The 2789-nt window shown below is 47.1% G+C and overlaps 1 protein-coding gene across 1 annotated transcript in view; it reads left to right on the top strand.

The window, feature by feature from the left end:
* LOC310856526 (ephrin-A3-like) overlaps positions 1-1614 on the top strand; it is a gene marked incomplete at its 5' end in the record, with an annotated part of 13633 nt that extends 12019 nt beyond the window's left edge. The window contains one exon of the mRNA XM_083761998.1: positions 1435-1614. Coding sequence (XP_083618124.1) covers positions 1435-1553 — 119 coding nt within the window. The 3' untranslated portion in view covers positions 1554-1614. The remainder of the gene's footprint in view (positions 1-1434) is intronic.
* Between the last annotated feature and the right edge of the window lie 1175 nt (positions 1615-2789).

The raw sequence follows: 2789 nt of genomic DNA, 5'->3' as shown, positions 1-2789 counted from the left end.
GGAGCAGTTATGTTTTATTTCTTGTCCACATTTGGAGTTGCATCATGGCAAAGTAACTACACAACCCAAACCTCAAAAAAAGTGGTCTTACCCTTTAAGTGATATCCAACGAGCACTTCCAATTTTCTTTTATGAAACAAACACTTTGCAGATAGAAAGAGGGTAATTCAAGCTTTTCGTACAGCGGCAATGTTGGTGAGTTAAACGTCATTTAATACAATCAGATAGGACTTTTCTGTTTGGATGTATGTGCAGTCAATGGGAAATTGCACCTAGTTACCACCGTAACACAATGGATGCCATCAACCCATCTAGACAAGATAAGGGAGAACCACTGACACAGAAAAAAAAAACATTTTCTTTGGGTAATGGGGTTCGTGTCGAGTCATTAATTATCATGTCTGGTGGAACAGAAAGTGGGAGCGGATTGTGACAGGTTTACGACGTTAGGGTTTGTGAGCACGCACGGTTATGTTGTCAGGCGGAGTTGTATACTTCCATAATGTTATGACGACAACGACAAACACAAATGTTTTATCATCTGAGACTGCATTGTGAGAGAGAGAGAGAAACACACACACACTCACACACACACACTCACACACACACACACACACACACACACACACACACACACACACACACACACACACGCAATAAAACGTCACGTTGAACTCGGTTTTAGGAAGCACTAAACTCCATCTCTGTGTGTCATTGCAGAGCACTGACACTTACAAGATGTTATCTTTCATTATGTTGTCTTTGAATGGGCATAAGAGTTTATTACAACTCGCTGATGTTATCTTTCAGTATGTTGTCTTTTAAAGGGTAAGGGTTTATTGCAACTCGCTTCAAATACTGCGCTGGCCTCTCTGCTGGCATCACTCATGGCTGCCTCCCTCTCGCCTGCAGCTAGTCCTATACTCCTAAATGCTGCTGCACGGCTTTTTAACGGGAACTCGGGAAACGAGAACACCCATCACCACTCACTCACCACTGGCTCCCATGCAGTGATTTTATCGTTTGTTTTTAAATCTTTAAATGGATCAGTGTCAGTTCATATCTCTGACGAGTGACGATGATATAACAAGTGATATGTCACTATCGAGATCGCATCGTTCAGCTGAGTGTTTTTTTAAGCTTAAGCAAGAGAAGGCCTTCTCAGCTGTAGCTCCCAAACTGTTGGCTGGCTCCTACACTAGACCTGTTTTTCTTAAAACAGGTTTCTATTCCTTGGCTTTTAACCCAGATTGATATGTACTCAAGTTTAATTGTATTTGTGTGTGTATAGTGCCAAGGATTACATGATTAGATCATTGACACTGGGTGGAAAAATGGGTTGCAAAATCGTGGGATAAAAAAAATACTTTTAATGACTCTCTCTCTCTCTCTCTCTCTCTCTCTCTCTCTCTCTGTGTGTCTCTCTCTCTCCAGATGACTTTAACCCCTTCATTCCTAAACTGGAGAAGAGTGTGAGTGGCAGCAGTCCGTCCAGGGACCGCCTCCTCATCACCTCGGCGATGCTCCTCCTCCTCGCCCTCTTCCACTCCTAGCGACTGGCCGTCCCGCTGAAGACCGTCGCCATGCCAACTAGCCTTTATGGAGCGCTGGACAGCGAGAGGAGAGGAGAGGAGAGGAGAGGAGAGGAGAGGAGAGGAGAGGAGAGGAGAGGAGAGGAGAGGAGAGGAGAGGAGAGGAGAGGAGAGGAGAGGAGAGGAGAGGAGAGGAGAGGAGAGGAGAGGAGAGGAGAGGAGAGGAGAGGAGAGGAGAGGAGAGAATTCCACGTGGAACTTATAGGAGGAACAAGACTCTGGAATACATTTTCAAGCATTTCTGTGTGTGTGTGTGTGTGTGTGTGTGTGTGTGTGTGTGTGTGTGTGTGTGTGTGTGTGTGTGTGTGTGTGTGTGTGTGTGTGTCTGCATGTGTGCGTGTGTGTGTGTGTGGGGGAGGGGGGCTGGTGTGTGCGTGTCTGTGTGTCTGTGTGCATGTTTGTTTGAGTTTTTTTGTGCGTGTGTGTGTCCGTGTTTGTGTGTGTGTGTGTGTGTGTGTGTGTGTGTGTGTGTGTGTGTGTGTGTTTGCGCACACATGCGAGTCACAACAGGATCAATGAATGACCACTCGTCATTAAGCATTTATCCAGCCGGCCCGGTAGGCGGAGTCACCACAAATGACTGGAAGATGATTGGCTGGACATACAGTATATGTACTCGATGGCTATAGTTGCCATAGTTTATAAAGACAAGTTAAATATGCTTTGATTTTGAATTTAAAAAAATCACCCTTTCTTTTCGTTTCTTTCGAGACATGCAGTCTGGCATCTTGGATGAACAGATCCCGTGAAGGACGTTCTTTCGACAGTTCCGGACTTGTTGGAAGCGGTCCAACGTGGACTGCGGACTCATTGTCTTGAGTAGAAGTAGAAGTGTGCGTGCGTGCGTGCGTGCGTGCGTGCGTGCGTGCGTGCGTGCGCGCGCGCGCGCGTGCTTTTATGACTGTCCTGTCCAACTTGTCTCAATATGGAGACGTCCGTGGAGACAATATACACAGTGTTTACATCCACAACGTTGATCAACGCTCAACCATATGAACCCATGAACTGATGCCATAGATCACCATGTGTCCCCCGTCGTCTGTGTCTGTCCGTCCGTCCGTCCGTCCATCTGTCTGTCCGTCCGTCCGTCCGTCCGTCCGTCCGTCCGTCCGTCCGTCCGTCCGTCCGTCTGCCTGTAGGCTATGTCTGTCCTTCCGCGGCACCTGTCTGTCTGTCTGTCTGTCTGTCTGTCTCTGT

Source organism: Protomyctophum parallelum, assembly GCF_964188405.1.
Source record: "Protomyctophum parallelum genome assembly, chromosome: 3".
In the NCBI taxonomy this organism is placed as follows: Eukaryota; Metazoa; Chordata; class Actinopteri; order Myctophiformes; family Myctophidae; genus Protomyctophum; species Protomyctophum parallelum.
The sequence above is the reverse complement of the archived record's forward strand: the minus strand, read 5'-3'. Positions and strand labels throughout refer to the sequence as shown.